The sequence below is a fragment of the Micromys minutus genome, assembly GCF_963924665.1.
Source record: "Micromys minutus genome assembly, chromosome: 12".
NCBI lineage: Eukaryota > Metazoa > Chordata > Mammalia > Rodentia > Muridae > Micromys > Micromys minutus.
Window position 1 is genome coordinate 16,178,087 of NC_137981.1, and position 19,471 is coordinate 16,197,557.

Genomic DNA, 19,471 nt, shown 5'->3' on the forward strand with positions numbered 1-19,471 from the left:
AAGACCCAGCTGCTGTCTCCTGGGTGGGACCCCGGACTGATGCATGGAGCAAAGGTGCTGAGCAGCAACGTGTGTTCATTCGGATCTGCCTTCTACTGAACATTCCATATGACCAGCCAGCTGCTTCAGGATCCTGCCGCCTTGACTTCCCCACCCCTTGATATTCGAGCCAGAATAAACCTTTTTCCTTTAAAGTTGCTCTGGTCAAAGCTTTTTAGCATGGCAACAGGAAAATAAAGACACACAAGAGAGTCGAGTCTAAGCAGAATAGATTTAATTTTGGGCTCAGGCTTGTGCAGCCAGAAAGGAGGAGTCCAGAGGAGGCTGCAAATGAGAGACCACAGAAAGAATACCAATGTGTCTCTTGAGACAAACTCCTTCCTGTGAGTTCCACAGTGAACCCTAGAGCACCTGGGGATCTGCCTTCTGACTCCTGCTTCTGCTGTTGAAGGTGAAAAGGTTCTCCTAAGTTCACCCCAGGGGCTGGGGAGGGTGATACCTAGCTTTGTTTTGGACACTCATGAGTCTGAAGACAGGCTGATGAGAAATTTGAGGCCAGCCTAGCACTCACAGTGATAGCCTGTCACAAATAAAACCCCCAGATGTGTAAATGTGGAGGATGCCTGCAGGGAGACAAGGCTGAAAGGCCTGTGTGGTCAAAGGTTGGAGCTGGTAAGTTCCTTGAAACCAGCTTGTTGACTTTGATGAAGATCCAGATAATTGATAAAAAAGCTGAGTAACTTAGCCCTTTCCTCAGCAGGACAAACTACCACACAGCAGCCAAGACCAAGAATCTGATCGAGCCAGGTGGTTCACATTCTCTCAAGAGCCAGAACCAGCCTGCCATGCTGGGGCTTCAGAGGCAGAGTGCAGAGGTTCCCAGCAATGCTCTGAACTGACAGGCCCTGCGTTAAGGGTGCGAGGTGTTGGCACGCTCAGCTGGGCATTGGTGATGAGGATTGTGGGAAGACCTGGAGGTTCTTGGTGGGTGGTGCACATGGCCCCGGGGCTAATTAGTGGGATGAGACCTTGGTGAACCCTTGATCAAAGGTAAACACTTTGTTCTTCATAGAAAAGATGGTTCTTTCCTTCCCACTTCGCTAAAAGCAGGACCAGTGAGCCAGAGCAAACATCAAAGGAGGCCCAAGAACTTAGGGATTTCTGGCCAGGAGGTTGGATCCGAGTGTCCTGAGGATACCATCATGGAGACCAGACAGTGGCATCTCTTTCCTCCTACTCATCTCACCCCGTTAGCACAGTGCTCCTCAAACCCAGAGGACACTTCATCCTTCCAGACTGTCTTTATCCAGAAACTTCTCAGTCCCAACCCACCTCTAGGCCGTAAGTGGCCTTAGGCAAGACACATCCCTGCCTCCCACTCCCCTCCATCCTGTCTTCAGTTCCTTCCGAGGCAGCCTACTCTCTGTTCCTTCCGTATCTACCCGAAGGAGAACCAGGAAACAGAGAGCATTCAGAAGCGTCTTCCCCCAAGGACCAGCTGGACCTCCGATTCTGTGCTGCACAGCCCAAAGACTGGGTGAGACTGAGTATTGCTGGTGAATCACAGAGGGTTAGCTCAAGTTGGCTGGTCTAAGGGGTGGCCTTGAGCAAGCGCTCTGCTGCTTTGGAGTGTGAGCATCTGTAAGGTACTGAGCAGTTCTTTACAGGTTAGGAGAGGCATGTAGGGAAAGCTGGGGAATGCTGTGGACTTTGGGAAGGGTGGAAAGGGCAGACAGTCTCTTTAGCCCGATGCTCCTCTGATCACTTTAACTCTGCCAACAGAAGGCATGGCACCAGATGTGGCCTGGCTCCTGGTCCTCCAACTTGTCTTACAGCCAACTCTGGTGACAGGCATCACAATGCAGACAGCCATCAAGAACTTCCGAACCTTGCATGTCGACTACCCCATGGTTAACTACCCGAAGGGTTTCCACGGATACTGTAATGGCCTCATGGCCTACGTGAGGGGCAAACTGCAGGACTGGTACTGCCCTAAGGTCCACTATGTGGTCCATGCCCCCTTCGAAGGCATCCAGAAGTTCTGCAAATACAGCGAGAGCTTCTGTGAAAATTACAATGAGTACTGCACCCTCACTCAGAACTCCTTCCCCATCACAGTCTGCACCCTGGGCCACAAACAGGAGCCAGCCAGCTGTAACTACAACAGCACTCTGACTAACCAAAGGCTGTACTTGCTCTGCTCCCGCAAGCATGATGCTGAACCCATAGGGATCATTGGCCTCTACTAGGGATGGAGCTCCTAAACCAGTCCCACCTGCTACAGGCCTTGACATGCCACACCAAGGCCTGCTCCCAAACTCTGAGTCTGTCTTCAGCTCTTCCTCCCTGACGTCTGAAGCAGAGCCCCACCCTTCATCCGGCTCTTTGGCTTTCTCATCGCTCCCACCACGAGCCTTTCTCTCCCAGCGACAGTGAAACCCACCCCAGAAGCAGACTGTCCAGCTGGCAACGCCTGTGTATCTGCTGGGCCAGATCCCGACTCCTGGAGGGAGGCCAGGCCCTAACTCACTCCATGGCAACAGGCACCCTGCTCCCTAGGCCTGTTTTTAGTGTCAGTCAGTCCTCCACCCCCCACCACAGCTCCTGTAAAGTTCCCTTCTAATTCCCGCCCACACTCTGGCAATAAGAACCTCCCTATGACCCTCAGGCCCATTTGCCTCTCTTCCTCAGCCACCCCCCCCCCAGTCTCCAGCCTGTACTCATCTGTGATTTCCCCTTTCCCTTCATATAACCTATCCTTTCCCACCTCCTTCCACCATGGAGTCTGGTGGTTTTCCTCAAGACTCTCCCAATCAACATTAGCCATGCCTGTTCCCAACCCCTGTCTCCATGTCTTTCACCTTGGCCCACCACAATTTCAAATGAGCTTTCCTGTTCTTCCCAAGGTCCCACGGTCCCCCTACCTCCCTCCTTATTTCTGTTTCACTCAGGGGGCAGGGTAAGAGGCAGTCCCGGGCTCAGTCATGTAAGGTGTAAAAACCATTGGGGGAAACCGGGCAGGAGGTCCATGAGCCCCTTTCTATACTAACTTCTTGAGAATCTGTAATAATTTCAAAATAAAAAGTTAAAAACACATTCAAACTCAATTATGATTGAATTCCCTTCCCTGCTTTGGGTGTCCTGGTGACCGCCCGCCTTGACCGTCATAGCAGTTGGAAATGTCTTCTCTGTGGCCATGAGGATGGAGGTGGGGTGGTGAAAGATTTTAATAGTAGCATCTGGGAGGCAGAGGCAGACAGATCTCTGGGAGTTCAAGGCCAGCCTGACCTGGAGTTCAAGGCTAGCAAGGACTGCACAGTGAAACCCATGTCTCAAAAACCAACCAACCAAAAATACTCTATCTTTCCCCAGCTTGAAAATAAATTTGTGATTTGTAGGAGGTGTGAGGCTTCCCTTCCTGGCTTCTATTTATCTTCCAACAACTTGGATTCTAACAGATGAGGAAGTTGGGAGACACATTCAAGATCATAAATGATTATCTGGGCCATGGTCCTGTGTGAACACAGTAAGTAAATATTTTTTTTTTTCTGCATCTGATTTAACCCTTATCACCAAATGTACTTTCTAGTCCTGGTCTCAGGAGCAGTTGCCAAGGAGACTACTATCCTATAGCTGGTATGCATGAGGCTTAGTAGGGTAAAGGGTCCATGACTGAAACCCTGGCTTTTTGGGCTTTCTCTTCTCCCTTTGTCTGTGGGCCAATCTGTTCCTCATACTCATGAGAGAGAACTCACTTGATGCTGCACACACATTGTTTATTATTTCCTAGATATCCTGGTGTTAGAAACACGAGGTCGGCAAACTAGCAGACGGAGATGGCTCCTCCCTTACTGGCTTTTCTTGTCATAGGTGCCAGCCCCCTTGTAGCCACTCACATAGCCTGAGTTGTCAGTGGTCTCTTCCCGTCCTTCGATACCTTTTCCCTTACCACTCTCATCAAAGCGCTCCTTGTGGGTTCCGGTGTACTTACTGGTGTCTGTCAACCGCTCTACTCCACCCACCGTCGTTGCTTTCTGCAAACCAGAGGGTGAGCTTGAAGCCTTCCTGTCCTGATTCTCACAGCCCTTCCCCACAGACAGTCTTAGAGCCTTAGGACACATGCTGAGAGTGCTTGGTCTGCCTCAGACATGGTGCTGATTCCTGAGGAAAGGACTGTGGATTACCCCCCCCCCCCACCACCACCATATTCAGAGAAATCATTCTGATCAGGATACCAGCAGAGGGCTTCCATCCCGAGCCACGCCCACACTGTGCAGAGCTGAGAGCACTATTTCTACAGAGGGAAGAGTTTATGAAGGAGAGGGGTGAGAGGCAGGATTAAACTTTAATATATGTAGGAGGACCGGAGAAGCAGGCACCAAGTCCACCAATGTTAGCTAGTGTGCCTCTAAAGCCACAGAAGGCTGAGGTGTCTTGACTACACATGAGGTCTGAGACCAGTCTAAGTTCCTCTAGTGAACAGCTATTCTGTGGTGAAGGATGTAGCTGGAACTCCAACTGCACTGGGAGCAAACATCTCTCTCTAGGCCACAGATCCCTCATCTTCGGAATGACAACAAGGTTCGAAAGCCTTGCAGCACAGGCAGTGTACCACAGTCTATTCACCCTGTCTCCTGAGTTACACTGCCAACAAGATTTGGGGCACAGAAGCAGAGAGGTGACCAAAGCAGTAGAGACTAAGGAAGTAGTAGGGCTCTGGGTTTGAGACGAACGTTAACACCGAGGTCAGTGGGGGTGGCACACACCTGTGATCCCAGCACTTGGGAGGCAGAAGTATGAAGATTCAAAACCAGCCTGGGTCACACAAGCAGTTTCAGGCTAGTCTAACAGAGTGAGACTACTAGATAGAAAGGCAGACAGACAGACAGACAGGAAGGAAGGAAAGACAGACAAAAGGTAAGAGCATGACTCACAGTAACACCGGTGGTGGCAGGGTCCTTGCCTTCCATAAGTTTAAAAACATCTTCCAAAGCCTCGTCTGGGTTCTTCCCCTTGAAGCGCTTTTGGCCCAGCTCCTTCATTGCCTCTTGAAACTGTTTAAAGTTGATGGTCCTGGCATTCTTGGCCCTGGCCAGTCAGACAGAAATCCAGTAACTGTGGAGTGTGAAGTCATCACCTCCCAACATCTACCTTGTTCTTAGTTGGGAATGGCCTATTTTATCCCGCCAATAAATCTTAAGAATAGGGGCTGGGACAGTTCCCAGGACCTGTCAGATGCTCCTTATAAATCTTCCATCTTAAGAACTACGCCAGGCAGTGTCAGGCAGTGCCAGGCTGGTGGGGCATGATTTAGTCCCAGTACTCAGGAGATAGAGGCTGATGGATCTCCGTAAGTTCTAGGTTAGCCTGGTCTACGGAGAGAGTTTCAGGATAGCCAAGGCTACACAGAGAAACTTTTGTCTCAGCAAAACAAAACACTGCGCTGTGACCAATCACCTTTCCACTTCAGCCCCCACCTCTGGCTCCTTACTTCACTCTGCTGAACACAATGTCTACATCTGTGGAGGTCACTGCCTTGCCATCCATGATGCCACAATCTTTACAGAGTTTGGAGAAGTTCTTGTTGGTAATTTCATTGCCACTGCTAGATGAGTCTCCAAAGACAGCAAATCGATGGAATGTTCTTTCTGCTTCTGAGGCCATGGTCAATTGCTGTGAGAGTGGGGGTGGGGTGGGGGAGGGGTAGAAGGGAATGGGGCTGGGGAGGGAGAATGAGATGGTGAAGGGTAAGGAGCAAGGTACCCCACAGCAGCTCCAGGAACAACTGTTCTCTTCCCTGTTGCTCTCCTGTCTCCCCCACCTTTCCACCCACCTCTGCAGCTATTGCATGAGCCTCCCCTCCCAGCCCTGAGTCAAGTTTAAACTCCTATGCATGAGCAATCCTCTTTAGACATCACTTTCACATACCTGGGAGCCCAGACAGTGTCTGTGCCTTTGTATACAAGTGTGTGCAGCTATGTGGTAGTCAGATGACTGAGGAGAAGGTGTGGCAACAAGAAGACAAAAATGGGTGAAGAAAGCAGAGAAGAAACACTGTGATGTCACAGTGTTACATGACATCACCTCTGGCTCTGGCTCGGTCTCTCTACTGTCTTCCCTTCCAGCATCAGAACCAGAGATCCATCAGTTTCCCGTCTTTGGGGAATGGTCTAGCCACAGCATTGAAATCAGCAAGAACTTCAAACCGTGTGAAGACTGGGTAATCATGACCAGCAAGATGTGACCGTTGAGTTGAGTAAGCTGCCGGTCTGGCAGCATTTTCAAATGGCCACCCCCCCCCCCAATCATTTCGTCCCAGTTTACCAGTCTTACAGCTTTTGGCCTCACTATGCCCTCGCATATTAGAGCTCCCTTGGCTTATGAATTACATTCCTGAAATTTTATCTTTTTACCCTCACAGAACCTCATCACAACACGACTCCCCCAAGTCCCGATCCTTAATACTACCATATTGGAAGGAAGAATTTTAGCATGTACATTTTGGGGAGACCCAACACTGAAGCATGTGGGGTTGAGAATAGGCTGGCTTGAGTTGGGCACTGCCCTCCTGTCTAATCTCCCAGCCCAGGTGTGCTGACTACCAGGCGGAGAATCCCTTTGGCTGTAGAAAAACAACCACCTGAGGGATTTTAAGGAGCTTTAACTGTTGACTCAAGACGGGGGAAAAAGCAGAGGACCCGGAGCGTAACAGATCCATATAAAGTAGAGTGAAATGTGTCAGTAAGTCTCAAACTCTGAAAATCCCCCAGAGATGATTCTGAGCAGTTCCAAATGTCCCTTAATGTTTTCTTTCTGGACAAAAGCCTTCTAAGAGAATCAAGCGTTAGGGATCCCACACCAGAGATTGGTTTCCTTCCAGTCTTAGCTATCAAACCAGGTCCTAAAATCCTATAAGCAGTTTGTAATTTTATGACTTCATCCCTGCTGGCAGTGGCACACACCTTAACTCCCAGCGCTTGGGAGGCAGAGGCAGGTAGATTTCTGAGTTCAAGGCCAGCTTGGTGTATAGACTTGAGTTTCAGCATGGCCAGGGCTACGAAGAGGAACTAAACAGAAACCAAAACAACAAAAAACCCTTTCCATTCCCGTTCCTGCATCCTATTCAAGTCTATCCAATTGATTGATTTTCATGTTACAGGTGTGTTCCCGGCAACCATGTCTGTACATCATGTGTGGTCTGGTGCCCATGGAGACCAGAGGAGCAGTGTCAAGGAAACGTCAGATCCCCTGGGACCAGAGTTACAGTCGAGAGCTGTCATGTGGGTGCTGGGAATGAAAACCCCAGGACCTCTGGAAGAACAGTTAGGTTTTTTAAACCACTAAGCTCTGTCTCCAGGTTCAAGTCTTTTGTACTTTACATCTCTGCAATTATCTGAGACTTCTGAACTGCCATTTTTCTAGGTTCGGCTTTTTTTACTTCTTTCTATTCCCAGACCAGCTCTGCTACCCTTCCAATTAGTGTATTGGTCCCCAGCCAAGATTTTCTACTTTTCCTGCTGGAGAACAGATCATGGTGCCCGACAACAGTGACACATGTCTGTAATGACAGGACCCTAGAGGCCAAGGCCAGCCATAGATATGTGACCAGTTTGAGGAATACCTGATACCCTGTCTCACTGAATGACTCAAGAATAGTTGGAACTGGAGAGATGGCTCTGTGGTTAAGAATATGCAATGCTCTTGCAGAGAACCTGGGTTTAACTCCTAGAACCTACATCAGGCAGCTAATGGCTGCCAGTGAGTTCAGGTCCAGAGGTATCTGATGTCTGTGGCTTTCATGGGTGCTGCTCTCACATGCATATACTCACACTCAGACACATTAAAGGATATAAAGCATCTTTAAAAAGAGAGTATACTCTATGGTTCTCATCATTCTGCCTAGCATTCAAGGGCAGAACCTGGACCCAGTCTGTGCCACCAAGTGCCACCGCCTCTCACTAACATTGCTCTTACCTGGGGCCCTAATGGCATAATAGGTGTACATTTACCTGGTGGAAAGAGACTAGACTCTGGAGGGGAAGGAATCTGATGAGGATTCACATCCTGGGTGTGTGATCAGCTGGTGGCCATGGGCTGGTCATTAATGTTCCTGGGCTTCAGTTTCCCCATCTGTGTAGTTAAGGATAACGGTGCAGATTTGGGAGTCACACACACTTCCTACTCTCAGTTCTTCAGGGGATCCCTTCTCTTCTGCTTTCTGCCGAGATGAAATACCCCCCTCTCAAATGTTCCACTTCTTATCTGGACGGTTCACCCTAGAAACAAAATTTTTTTCTCCAGATTGTAGGAACACTTGGGGGTGGCTCTTAGCCTCCAGGGGTGGGGTTTCAGAAGTATTGCTAAGGGGCCCTGAAAGCTTCCGGCACAAACAAGATTGACTGTGAACTCTAAATAATGTGCTTTGCAAATGCATAAACGGCAGCTAGAGTGCTATAAAATTACTTTTATGTACAGAATTTCCGATTTCTGCTTTCTTCATCAGGGGTTATTAAAATCATTTGTGGGGGTGGGGGAGAAAAGCTCTTCTCTCCCACTGGTGATTGGTGGAGCCTGCTATAAGACTTGTTCTTGTACACTGATCGTATACTTTTCCCTAGCCTTTTCTATATTTTTACACTGCTTCAATCACTGGATCACAAAACTGAGCAAAACTTATTACTTCTTTGAATTTCATCTCTCCAGGATTTGCACACTGAATGTGCTTGAAACTGTCACTTAGCTAAAAGCATACTTTGAAACTGCTTTCGACCCAGACAAGGTGGGTTAGATACTGTTGGTAAACAATACTCAGGTTGGTCTTGAATCTGTCCAGACAGTAAAGACCAATGAGGCAGAACCAGGTTTGTGTGTGTGTGTGTGTGTGTGTGTGTGTGTGTGTCCCTCCCCAGGAGCTTCCTAGAGACCCCTAGGTCTTGGAAGTAAACAGACCTCAGTGGAAATTTCCCACCTCCAGCCCTGCCCAAGCCCCTGTGTCTGCCCCTTATCATGTTCCCCCTGAGTCATCCTGACCCAGAGACGGATTTAGACGCTGGAACCTTCCAGTCTCTCCCTCCCCCTCTCCAAGTATGTCTACTTTGGACACATGAAAGAAGCCTGCAGGCTGAAGTGCTCAGTCGGGGTTCTCTTCCTTTCTGCAAGTCATGGGGGCTGTGGAGAGCTTTCTTATCTTACCCATCAGTAGCTCTGCTCTTATTTCCAGCAAACTTGTCCAGGAGAGCGATAAACCTGCATCCAGGGGCTGGGCAGGAAGCTAGGATGCCAGGCTTCTGTGCCCGTTTCTAGGGCAATTCTTAGGAAGGGAGCAGGAGAAAAGAACAGAGAAAAACTTGGGGCTCTGTTTGGGGGATATAGGAAGTTCTTTAGGTCTAGGGTGGTTTTGTTTTTTGTTTTTTTAAGCTGGGTTTGAGCCTACCCAGGTCTTCTCCCCCTCCCTCTTGGCCTCTCCTCCTTTCCAACAGACCTGCCAACTGGGGATGAAAGGGGCATTGATGTTCCTTGGGGAGGGGGGTCGTGGGTGGTGAGGGTAGTTCCCAGGCAGGGGGAAGGGCAATCTGGGGGTCTCGGGGTAGCAGTCTACTCTGGTGTTGCAATTGGCAGCTCCGGTTCCATTGGACATTGTTTTCAACTGGCCTGGCGCCCAGCCCCCTAAATGGCAAGTCTGGAACTAGGCTGAAGGGGGATGGGGTAGGGCTGATTCTGGGCGCAGGGGTGCGAGAACGAGGGCATATGGGAAAATACAATCTGGTTGCTCAACACAACTTTCAATCCCCATAGCCCGTCAACCATTCCGCTTCAGCAAGCCTTCTTTTAAAAAGCACAGGGAGGACGTGTCTCAGGTGTGAATCTTGTGAAGTTTAGGAGAGGATAGTAAATCCACCCAGGCACCGAGGGTCCGGCCCCGGACAAAGCAGCTCAGGAGGCATCGCCAACAGAGCACTACCACTCGGCTTTTCAGAGCTGATCTAGGGGTTGGACTAGGAGGGGTTAGCGCCTCAGCCACAGGGTCTCTTGGGTCTCAGCCCAGGACATCGAGTCCTCCTCAAACCCTTGACTCCACCCTTGCAGAGTTAGCTCCGCCTCCGCGCCTGTTTACACAGGAGTCAGAGCCCTTGGGGGGTCCCCAGCCCCTCCTCTACCCGCCCCACTCTTTGGGGCCTTGACCCGGGAGTCGCTGTTGGCCATCATCTTTCCCCTCCTTCGTTCATCCTCTATTTATAGCGGCCCCCAGCATTTCCCGCCCCCCCAACCCCCTGCTTGTTGTCCAACTTCTCACGGAGCAGCCGGAGAGCAAGCGGCAGGACTCGGCTGAGGAGGTACCAGCACCCCAATTGTTCGGAGTTCTTGCGTCCTCGACGCCCCGTCCCCAGATACGCTGGCACTTCTACCCCCACCTGCCCGGAGACCGGGTCTGAGCGGTGGCCCTCACCCACCTCCCCCTTCCTTGACCTAGCTCTCTGCTTCCGGGCGGGCGGAACAGAAATCGTGGGACCTGGGCACCTTGGGTTGGCCTCCCCACTCTATCCGTCGCCGCCACTCAATCTGGGGGGGGGGGGCTAGGAAGAGAGCCAAAAGTGATCCTGGCAGAGCCAGGTCACAGTAGGGAGCGCCGTTGGGGTGAGCGTGGGGATCATTTGGAGGTTTAAGGGGTCCCCATGCACACCCACCCCACTTTCCGCGGCTCAGAGTTGTGGGGAGCACTCGGAAAGCCTATAAGCATTGCCTCTGTGTGCTCCCAAGCCGCACCCTCTCGCCCCTCCCCTGGTAGCCCCTGAGAGTTATGGGGCGTGTTTATGGGGGGTCGGGGCGGATCTGCAGGGAGATGGCCCAGGGGCGGGCCCGGGGCGGGTCTTTGGGGATCCAGAGCTAGGGCGGACCTAAGTCAAAGGCAAGTGAAGGTGGCAGCGATCGCGGCGGCGGCTGCAGCAGGTAGGGGGAGGGGCAAGAGCGCCTCTGGTCCGGGAAGGCGCGGGCCAGGAGGGTGGGCATCGTGGTTCTGGTCCCGGGGCTGTTCTGGGGAAGGAACTGGCTAAGTGAGGCGCTCCGCAGCTGCGCACAAAGACGGAGGCGCTGCAAAGTGCAGGGCGTGTTTGAGGCTCTCTTGAGATGATGTACCGGATTCCGGGCACTACGTGTCCGCCGTGAGAGGGTGTTGGTCCGGACGAGGACCGACAGGGACTCACAGGGTCAGGTTTCGCGTTCTGGGAGCAGCAGGTCAAGTCCTACCCATCCTTTCTGACTGGCACATGCTGGCTGGCAGTCTGGGGCAGTGCGGAGGTTACAGGGCCCCTCTATTCTACCCTCCTCTTTCTCCACCCGACCTATGATTAGATTGGGTGGAGGGGAGAGACGAAGGCTTGAAGCTTGTTTGTTTTTAAGTGGTGGAGGAAAAGGTCATGCAGTACTACCCACATATCAGCTGAGAACTGTCAAAACTGAGTAGTAACTAACCGGACAAGGTCACTTAGTAGTGGCAGTAGGGTAGGACCCAGAGGTTTTGACACAGTCATGCTCTCTCGCCATTCATACCCCACCCAGCCTGGACCTGCTCCTGCTGCCCCGCAGGCCCCTCTAGCTTGTATTGACTGGAACCTCTAGAGGACTCGTTCTCTGGACTCAGGGGAGATTAGGAAGGGTTAGTGACCCTGGAATTCCGGGTCTTGGCTGTGGCTGTATGTCCCTAAAAGACCTAAGTCTGTCTCCCATGTCATTCACCTTGTTCCTGTGTTTTCTCAGACCCCAGAGTCAGGAATAAGAACCCTGACCTCCTCGCTCACCGTATCTAACCAATAAGAGCTCAGTAAATGGACCCCACCCACCCCATGTTGCTGACTCTCCTCCCACCCCCACCCCCGAGCCTGCTCAGGTGGCTCTGCTGCTCTCTGGACCGACCAGTTGATGAACGCTCATTTGTGTATTTGGGTGGAGATGGTGGTTGGATTGAACATCTTGGTCCCTCCGCTGAGTACTTGCAGGTGGTCCTTGCCAGTCATTTTAGCCCCTCAAGATTGTTGAAGGTCATAGTCAATTGTGAACTCTTACTACCCTAACCCTGTGTGCCCGGCCAGTGAGCCCTTGGCTGTCCTGGAACTCTCTCTGTAGACAAGGGTAGCCTCAACTTCGGAGGCCCGCCTGCGTGCCTCTACCTCCCTAGGACTGGGATCAAAGGTGTGCGCCACCACTGCCTGGCTGGCTTACTGCTTCTTATTCCACCAGGTCACCATGGCAGAGCTTCAGGAGGTGCAGATCACTGAGGAGAAACCACTGTTGCCAGGACAAACACCCGAAACTGCCAAGGTTTATAAAGACTCTCTGACTTCCCTGCCTCAGTCCCATGCTCTGAAAAATCGCCCTTGCCTCCCGCCTCCCCAGGCCCATGACTCTCATTCTAATGCACACGTCTCCTTTACCCATCTCCTCCCACCTCTCGTCCCAGACGCTGTAAAGGGAGCCCACCAGACCTCGTCTTGTCACTACACTAACCTTCATCCTCTCCTGTCTCGTTTTGTTGTCACTCTTTCTGTGTTCGGTGTCTGTTGGTCTCTCTTTACCTACCTCTGTGTCCATCTCTTTACTTGCATGTCTCTGTCCGTGTGTGTCCGTCGATGTGTGTCTCTCCAGGAGGCCGAGTTAGCTGCCCGCATCCTCCTGGACCAGGGACAGGTAACTGTGGGGGACTGTGCAGGGGTGGGAGGAGGAACTCTTCTGTCCCCCAAATGAGAGGACCCCAATCTGGCCCTCTCCATTTTTTTTCCTATTCATCACATTGCTTCTCTCTTTTCTTTTCTTTTTCGCCTTGAGTTCCTTAATCTCTGATCTCTCATGATTTTTCTACCTTCAGACCCAGTTCCACCATCATATTTCCCTAAAGACCCCATTGATCCTGTTTTTAACAGATGGTTCACTTATTTTTGCCTTTTCCCCTTTGGAAAACGTTCAGTGTATTCCCTCTCTGATGGTAAGCCTTCTTCTTCTTCTTCTTCTTTTTTTAACAGACACACTCGGTGGAGACACCTTATGGCTCGGTCACTTTTACCGTGTATGGCACCCCCAAACCCAAACGCCCAGCGATATTCACCTACCATGATGTAGGACTCAACTGTAAGACCTTCATTTCTTTTCCTACCTCTTTCTGGGAAGAGACGGGGAAGGGGAAAATCCAATGTGTACTGGGGCGTAGTCAGTATGGTCAGGCAGGGAACCCAGTGACACAGCAGAGAGATTCTCCTCTAGTGTAGGAAGAAGAGGGTGGGTTCAAAGCAAGAGTGTGGGCTCTGACACAAGGTTGCTTTCACCCTCTGATTTTGTTGCTGGGTGGGGAACGTGGGTTCTCTTTAGATAAATCTTGCTTCCAGCCACTGTTTCAGTTCGGGGATATGCAAGAAATCATACAGAACTTCGTGCGGGTTCATGTAGATGCCCCTGGAATGGAAGAGGGGGCACCTGTGTTCCCTCTGGGGTAAGAATTAGTTCCTTACTAAGCAGGTCTCTCCCGCTTCTCTTTCTCTCTCTCTCTCTCTATCTCTCTCTCTCTCTCTCTCTCTCTCTCTTTCTCTGTGTGTGTGTGTGTGTGTGTGTGGTGGGGGTGAGCAAGATAGTGCACAGTGTACCAGAGAGGATGAAAGTGAAGGAGGCATGAAGGATACACAGGTTACTCCAGGAGGAGGGATATGGGTACAGACGGGTAACTAGTTTTTTCTTTTCCAGGTACCAGTACCCATCTCTGGACCAGCTTGCTGACATGATTCCTTGCATCCTGCAGTACTTAAAGTGAGAGGCTTCAAATTTTCTTTTCTCATAAGAAAGCCCCTAGAATGTGGTCACCATGGTTTCTGGACTAATTTTGGTCTCAGTCCATCTTCTTCTTCCATGGATTTTCACCTTGATTGTTAGGAAGGGAAGTGGGTTTGGTGTGTTGATTGGAATGATCAGAATAATGTTATTACTGACCCGGAGAAAGAGGAGGAAAGGGTGTGAACTTGTCCCTGTCTCAGGCTTAGGGGAAGTTTCTCTGATTTGGAAGTTAGGCAAGAGGAGGTATTGGGTGACCTCACCCCTGAGGAACTAGATAGACCTGTCTTGGTCCCTATTCCTGTCTCCCACGATCACATTTGGTACACCAGGAGAGAGGTATGTAAGGCAGTGGGAGAAGGAAGATAAGCCTCACTCACAAGGGCCTCTGGCATGCAGAGGAAAATGCTTACTCTTGGGTGTTTTCTCTTTCTCAGATTTATTTATTTTATTAATTTTTATTTATTATCTGGGAGTGTTTGCTGCATACATGTATGGGCACTACACGTGTCTGGTAACCACAGGGACCAGAAGAGGGCATTGAAATCTCCATAACTTGAATAACAGATGGTTGAGAGCCACCAAGGAGGTGCTAGGAACTGGACCTGGGTCCTCTGCAAAAGAAGCAAGTGCTCTTGGCTGCTGAGCCATCTTGCCAGCCCAGGGATCCTGGGATCTCTTCTTGGTTTAGCTTTTCCTGGGCACCATGGCTCTCAGCAGCTCTGAGTTTCTTACTTTCCTGCCCCCTCCGTTCTCCCAAATGACTAACACCACAGCTGTTTCCTTTTTTGCTTTAAGGTGCATAATTCCAGTTCCTCTGTAGAGCCAAAGCTCAGAACAAGTTAAACCCATTTCAGGGAGTTGAGAATTGATAAGCTGTGTGTAGGAAGAGATGTCTTTTCAAGACGTTCTCCGAGAGGAAGCTGAGGGTAGACTTCAGGCATCTACACCAAGGATCAGGCATTCTTGGTGCCTCTTTCCATCCTCAAAGCCAAGCCCTTTGCTGTCCTCTTCTGTGGCTGTGAACTCAGGAGGGACGACGAGTTTGAAGAGATTGGACTGTGACAGATTTTTGGCTGCTGGAGCCTATGACACACACACTTACCTTTTACAGTTTCTCTACAATAATTGGAGTTGGTGTTGGAGCTGGAGCCTACATTTTGTCACGATATGCTGTAAGAAGCAAAAACTGCTACATTGGGGAGCAGTGGGTCCCCCATATTCGACAGAATATTTCAGGAATGAATGGTCCACATTCCTGTCATTCCAGAATTTTGGAAGGAAATAGGGAGGGGGTAGAGAGTTGGCCATATAGGAGTCTGGGGGGGGGATAGGTGGGGCTCAGTGAGGTGGGGACAGAAGAGTGGCTGGTTCTGATCTCTTTTTTCTTATCCCTTAGCTGAACCACCCGGACACAGTCGAAGGTCTTGTTCTCATCAACATTGATCCCAACGCCAAGGGCTGGATGGATTGGGCAGCCCACAAGGTTCGGAGGGCCATGTGTGCAGACATCGAGGGTGGGGGCTTTTCTTCATGGCACTACCAGTGTAACTGAATAGATCTGGACCTTCAAAGGGGGCATCGTAGAGCACAAAAGATGAAGTTGTGTTGCCTGGGTCTCTTACTCTACTTGTTCACCTGTCCCCGTAGTTAACCGGCCTCACGTCTTCCATCCCGGAGATGATTCTTGGCCATCTTTTCAGCCAGGTAAGTGGTTGTGGGAGGCGGAAGAAGTAGAGGTGAACAGCAGGGACTTGAATGCTTTGGGGTGACTTCCTTAGTTGGCCCAGGGTCTGACATGTTAATATAGTATCTCTCCCATGCTTCAGGAAGAGCTGTCTGGAAACTCTGAATTGATACAGAAGTATAGGAGTATCATCACACATGCACCCAACCTGGAGAACATTGAGCTGTACTGGAACAGCTACAACAAGTGAGTGGGTTGTGTGCGCGTGGAGAAACAGAAGAGAGAGGGCCATGAGCAGTGTGTGTCACAGGCAGTGTGGCTGCGCATCTTCAGGACAGGAGTGAGGGTATCTCTCTTGGGCCCTTCCTCTCCCTTAGCTGCCTCTTACCAGAGATCTAGGGCACCGGTGGTTACAGGTGGTGTGCTCTTGGCCTGTGCCTACCATTTTTTTATGGTATCCCCTCTTCCCTTTTTAACTGCTGCGGGGATCAAACCTGGTACCACACAGATGCTAGCTGAGCAGCTACTCTATCACCAGGGTGTAACTTCTGCCTTGGTATTTACTTTTAATCACCAACAGCTGACCATAAATAAGGGAGATAGCTTCCTATGGAGGACGTAGGCTCATCTAGGTAGACAGCGATGCCTGTCAAAACAATCTCTCTTTGAACCCTCTGCAGCCGTCGAGACCTGAACTTTGAGCGAGGTGGTGAGATGACCCTCAAGTAAGACGTTGGTAGATGCGGCTTTGTCCTGTCTCTGCGCTGCCCCTTGGTACCAACATCCCTTAACCTTTGTAGAGAAGTTATCAGTCTCCCTTATCCCATTCTGTGTAACAAGTTGTCTCCTTTGGGGCTTCCCTATTTGATCCTTTTGCTGAGTCAGCAGGAGAAAGGCAATCATTGGAACCAGACTCTTGTTTGGCTACTTTTCTGGGAAGTGTGGGTGAGAGAATACAAGGCTCACAGTCTTCTCCCTGAACCGTGTCTCCAGGTGCCCTGTGATGCTGGTGGTAGGAGACCAAGCACCTCACGAAGATGCCGTGGTCAGTAGTGGCTTTCGGGATAGTGAGGGAATGTTGGGGTCTTGCCAGCACTGGGTCCACCCAAGCCGTGGATCTTCCCAAGTTGCAAACTGGAGAGCTGAGCGACAGGAGGAGCAACCCCAGGGCTTTAGGGATTTGGCTTCTGTTAAGAAGTAATTGGGTGGGGGCTGACAAAAAGAGGGAAGAGATCAGGGTCCCTTGGAGGGTTGTGGACAGGGCCACCTGATTCATTCAGCCTCCTTCTTACTTCAGGTGGAATGTAACTCCAAACTGGACCCCACACAGACCTCATTCCTCAAGGTTAGTGGTCTCCTCTAAACCTCACTTGCTTCCCGCCCCCCAGTGCAGGGGCATACATATTCTAAATTCCAGCGTCTAAGCCTTGCAGTTCTTTATGGGTCAAGGAAGCAAAGAACAAAGGGGCTAACTGAGGGAGCTGAGGAGTGAACCCCTCTCCCTCTACATGGATCGTCTGATGTCTCCATGTTGTCCTTCTTTTCCGGGTGTTTCTTTCCGGAGCAGATGGCCGACTCTGGAGGTCAGCCGCAGCTGACTCAGGTAAGTTCCCTGCCAGTCTTGGGTTGAGGAAATGGGATGGATTATTAGGGTTGCTGAGCCATGTACAATGTCCAGCCATCTCTCTCTCTCTCTCTCTTCTCTTTCCTTGTAATGGGCCCACAGCCAGGCAAGCTGACAGAAGCTTTCAAGTACTTCGTGCAAGGCATGGGCTACAGTGAGTATTGGGACAGAGGGTAAGAAGAGCACTGTGAGGTAGACCTATTTTAGGCTTATTCTTGGACTTGTTGTCTTACCGAGACAAGCTTGCTGATTCTCTGGCCGAAGCTCTTGTCTTCCTCTAGGCTCCACTAGAAGTTCCAGCTGTCTTTCCCACTCCTCTCTGATGCCTTTCTTATCATTATGTGTCTACAGTGGCCTCATCCTGCATGACTCGCCTATCTCGGTCTCGGACAGCATCTCTGACCAGTGCAGCATCCATTGATGGCAGTCGGTCCCGATCCCGCACCCTGTCGCAGAGTAGCGAGTCTGGGACTCTCCCTTCCGGACCCCCAGGACACACCATGGAAGTCTCCTGTTGAATGACCCTCATTGCCTTGGTGTGGAACCCAGCCCTCACCTCCCTTGGCACTAACTAAAGAGGTGTTATTAGGGCATTGGGCCAGAGTAAGCAAGGAAAATGGGCAGATTGTGCAGGGAGATAGATAACCTTGATCGTTAATTGCTACCCTAACCTTGACCTTTAACCTGTGATATCCTCTAGCTCCTAGGTGAGGTGTCCTAATATCTCTTAGAGATCCAGGCCCCCTAAATTATCTCCTCTCCCATTTTGGTCTTGAGAAGGCTTTTATGTTCTCCCCCTGACTTAGGTTCTGTAGACGAGGAACCATAAGCTGTTCTAGCTGTCACGGGACCTCCCTCCACCACTCCCCCTCTTTATCCCATATTTGTAAGGGTAGGAGAGTGTGTGTACCCGTAGGGGTGGTGGTGGGATACGGGGAACTCCATGCCCCAAAACTAACAGGGGCTTTGCCTTGATGCGTCAGGCCTCTGAAGGCAATGATCCTAAACGAATTGTCTATTAGAGGAAGGTGTGCTGATCCTTAACGTGATAGGAATATCCAGCATGTATGAAGAACGTCAGAATAGGAGATGCTGGCCAGTGAAGAACCATGGTGAACACATTGAAGCTGGGGCAGTGGGGAGGGGCCTGGGTCCTTTGGCCGCACTAACTTTAATAGCCTTCAGTGTGTACCTAAAGTGGGACTAGGGGAAAGAGCGTAGGTCTGACTGCTTGGGGCTTGGCATCAGGGTGGGAAGGGCTACCTCAGGCTCTGACCATACTCTTATGTGTAGAGCGTAACCTCCTGTCTCACACAACTTCTGCTGTGACAATAAATGACAGAAGAAACTGAGCACCGTTGTTAATCCGGGTCTGAATGTGCCTTCACCCTGCCCTTCTTACCCGTTCCTTGCTCCTCCTAAAGCACCCATAACCGGGATGGCTTTCGGGGTACGTAAGCTTCACGGAGCATGACCATGGGAGCCAAGAAAATGGTGTTGTTCTTAGTAACATTTTCAAGCTTGGGAAAGAGGAGCCGTGGTAGATGTTAGAAGGCTTCTTTATTGTTTGCGGGTCATTGAGAAAGACTGTAGGATTTCAGAGATGTCTTCCATATCATGCCCTTTAAGAAAACTGACTGAGGGGCTGGAGAGAAGGCTCAGCTGTTCAGAGCACTGACTGCTCTTCCAGAGGTCCTGAGTTCAATTCCCAGCAACCACATGGTGGCTCACAACCATCTGTAATGGGATCCGATGCTTTCTCTAGTGTGTCTGAGGACAGCCACAGTGCACTTAACATACCTTAAATAAGAGAAAGAAACAAAACTGGGTGGTGGTGGCACACATTCTAGTACCTAGGAGGCAGAGGCAGGAGGATCTCTGAGTTTGAGGCCAGCCTAATCTAGATGGCTCAATTGTTACTTCCAGAGGACTTGGGTTCAATTCCCAGGACCCACATGACAGCTCACAACCATCCATAACTCTAGTTCTCGGGGGAGCCGTGCCTTTTTCTAGTCCTGATGGGCACCAGGCACAGATGTGGTACACAGACAAACATGCAGACAAAGCATACACATGCATAAACTAAAGTTAAAAAAAAAAGATAAAGGATGGAACTCCTTAACGACCCATCTTTCAGGATCCCCTTTGGACTTACCTGGAGAACATTTTAGAAGGACCATTCAGTAAGAGTGTGAACCCAGACTTAGAATGTGACTTACTACGTGCTGCTTATAAGTTCATCCTATTTGTGTTTCAAGGAGGCCACAGTGAAAAGAACTCCCTTTTAGAATTTTAGTCACCGATAGATTCCAGGAGATCTGGGAGCAAAACTATGGTTCTGTTAACCAAAT

The 19,471-nt window shown here is 50.4% G+C and overlaps 3 protein-coding genes across 4 annotated transcripts; 2 read left to right on the forward strand and 1 right to left on the reverse strand.

Moving 5' to 3' along the window:
- The first annotated feature begins 380 nt into the window (after window positions 1-380).
- On the forward strand, window positions 381-2,525 carry RNASE13 (ribonuclease A family member 13 (inactive)). Its single transcript, XM_080926469.1, has one exon. It carries the CDS (start codon window positions 1,788-1,790, stop codon window positions 2,247-2,249), a length of 462 nt encoding a protein of 153 aa, XP_080782595.1. The 5' UTR covers window positions 381-1,787; the 3' UTR covers window positions 2,250-2,525.
- Window positions 2,526-3,768: 1,243 nt separating this feature from the next.
- On the reverse strand, window positions 3,769-10,296 carry TPPP2 (tubulin polymerization promoting protein family member 2). The gene is made up of 5 exons (XM_080926468.1): window positions 9,193-10,296; window positions 8,010-8,276; window positions 5,492-5,719; window positions 4,935-5,088; window positions 3,769-4,034 (listed from the first exon to the last, which is right to left on the reverse strand). Exons 3-5 carry the CDS (start codon window positions 5,662-5,664, stop codon window positions 3,849-3,851), a joined length of 513 nt encoding a protein of 170 aa, XP_080782594.1. The 5' UTR covers window positions 5,665-5,719; window positions 8,010-8,276; window positions 9,193-10,296; the 3' UTR covers window positions 3,769-3,848.
- On the forward strand, window positions 10,259-18,472 carry NDRG2 (NDRG family member 2). Of its 2 annotated transcripts, none has more exons than XM_080926467.1 (16): window positions 10,259-10,334; window positions 12,235-12,315; window positions 12,640-12,681; window positions 13,014-13,119; window positions 13,357-13,477; window positions 13,726-13,788; window positions 14,924-14,984; window positions 15,209-15,295; window positions 15,460-15,516; window positions 15,639-15,742; window positions 16,177-16,221; window positions 16,490-16,541; window positions 16,794-16,841; window positions 17,064-17,099; window positions 17,223-17,274; window positions 17,472-18,472. In XM_080926467.1, the coding sequence occupies exons 2-16, from the start codon at window positions 12,241-12,243 to the stop codon at window positions 17,636-17,638; spliced, it is 1,116 nt and encodes a 371-aa protein (XP_080782593.1). In that variant the 5' UTR covers window positions 10,259-10,334; window positions 12,235-12,240; the 3' UTR covers window positions 17,639-18,472. The 2 variants fall into 2 exon arrangements, with proteins under 2 accessions (XP_080782593.1, XP_080782592.1); XM_080926466.1 differs by lacking the exon at window positions 10,259-10,334 and adding an exon at window positions 10,873-10,947.
- Window positions 18,473-19,471: the final 999 nt, after the last annotated feature.